This window comes from Octopus bimaculoides, chromosome 25 (assembly GCF_001194135.2).
Source record: "Octopus bimaculoides isolate UCB-OBI-ISO-001 chromosome 25, ASM119413v2, whole genome shotgun sequence".
Taxonomy (NCBI): Eukaryota; Metazoa; Mollusca; class Cephalopoda; order Octopoda; family Octopodidae; genus Octopus; species Octopus bimaculoides.
Genome location: NC_069005.1, coordinates 5,167,711 through 5,169,127, shown reverse-complemented (window position 1 = coordinate 5,169,127; position 1,417 = coordinate 5,167,711). Strand labels below are relative to the sequence as shown.

At 33.9% G+C, this 1,417-nt stretch overlaps 1 protein-coding gene across 1 annotated transcript in view; it reads right to left on the bottom strand.

Moving 5' to 3' along the window:
• Positions 1 to 794: 794 nt before the first annotated feature.
• Positions 795 to 1,417, bottom strand: part of LOC106874398 (uncharacterized) — a 10,012-nt gene continuing 9,389 nt past the window's right edge. Inside the window, exon 6 of the mRNA XM_014922123.2 lies at positions 795 to 1,000. Coding sequence (XP_014777609.1) covers positions 795 to 1,000 — 206 coding nt within the window. The remainder of the gene's footprint in view (positions 1,001 to 1,417) is intronic.

Sequence of the window (1,417 nt, the reverse complement as noted above, 5' to 3'; positions counted from 1 at the left end):
CAACAGTAACAACAACAACAACAACAACAACAACAACAACAACAGTCTCTTGTACTCCATTGTATTCTTGTATGCCATATTGGTAAATCGTCATATCCTTAAGTTCTGCAATTTTCCTAAAGGTAAGTGGAAATTATTTTTTTTATCAAATGACATTTTTTTTTTTACTCCCTCATATTTTGACTGTCATATTGGCATCATCACCACTGTATCTCTAACCCTTGCAATCTTCCAAAAGAATACTGTTTTTATTCAGTTTACTTTATCAAGCCTGCAATCTCAGAAGCTGTTTTTGCACAACAGTCTTCAAAAGACAGAAATCTCTCAAGGATCTGAAATTCTCACAATCTAATCTTTGAAGTCAACGTATGAAAAATGGCGTCTTTTGGACATTTGTGGAATCAGGTGTGGCATTAACCATTATAGAACAGTATTTTGCTTTCGATCTTTCAGAAAATGTCTTTTGAAACGAGATCAGAGCAAAAGAAAAATAAATTCGTTTTGATTCAACCGAGAAATAAAACACTTGCAACGTTTTGTTTTCTTTCTTCTTGATTTTCTTTGAGTTTCCTGACATGAGTTCCATGTACTGAATTCTAAATGAAACAAGAATTGCAACAAGCTCAAGAAACTTACCATTTGTGAACCTTGCCAAACAGATGAAAGGCCCTACGAAATGCTAATCACCATTCAGCCCATCACCACCAATAACAACGTCGGTTTGACGGTGTAAGCCATTAGTTCAGTTTGTCGCCATTTTTTTTTTGGACAAAATGTTCCATGGGTCTATTTGTTTAAATTCTCTTTTCAACTTCTCTGTACGACACATAATTCAATCTTTGCTGGTTACAAACGTTCATGTTGAAGAACTCTGTCATGATTCTTCTCCTTTTTTCTATGACATATCCATTTTCCGCTGCCAAAGCTGATGCATAATTCTTATTTTTCCAAAGACTTGATGTGGTAACCGAAATATGGTTTGCTCGAATTGAATCGCATCCTACAGTCTAAAAGAATAAGGTCATACTGGAGAAGGTATTCATCGATATAAGTAAGGTTAGGTGGTCATGGCTGGAAGGCTAAGGATCACAAGTATGTCAGATCATTATCGATATGTCCGATCACTATCGACTGGCCCAAACAAAAAAACAAATAGCATTTAATCCACTCAAATATTTTGCCTGTTTTATGTTAAACCATACCAGATCCAACATCTCACACTTACCCTACAATGTCATTCTAAAAGTTAAACAATCACAAAGAAGCTATGAGATAATGCATGATTAATTAAAAACAATGTGAATAGATAAGTATTAAATTAGACGGAGTAATCTGAATACTAAAGGGTTAAACCACCCATATAAGGTCCAAACATATATATATAGATATACGTATATATATATATATATATATATAT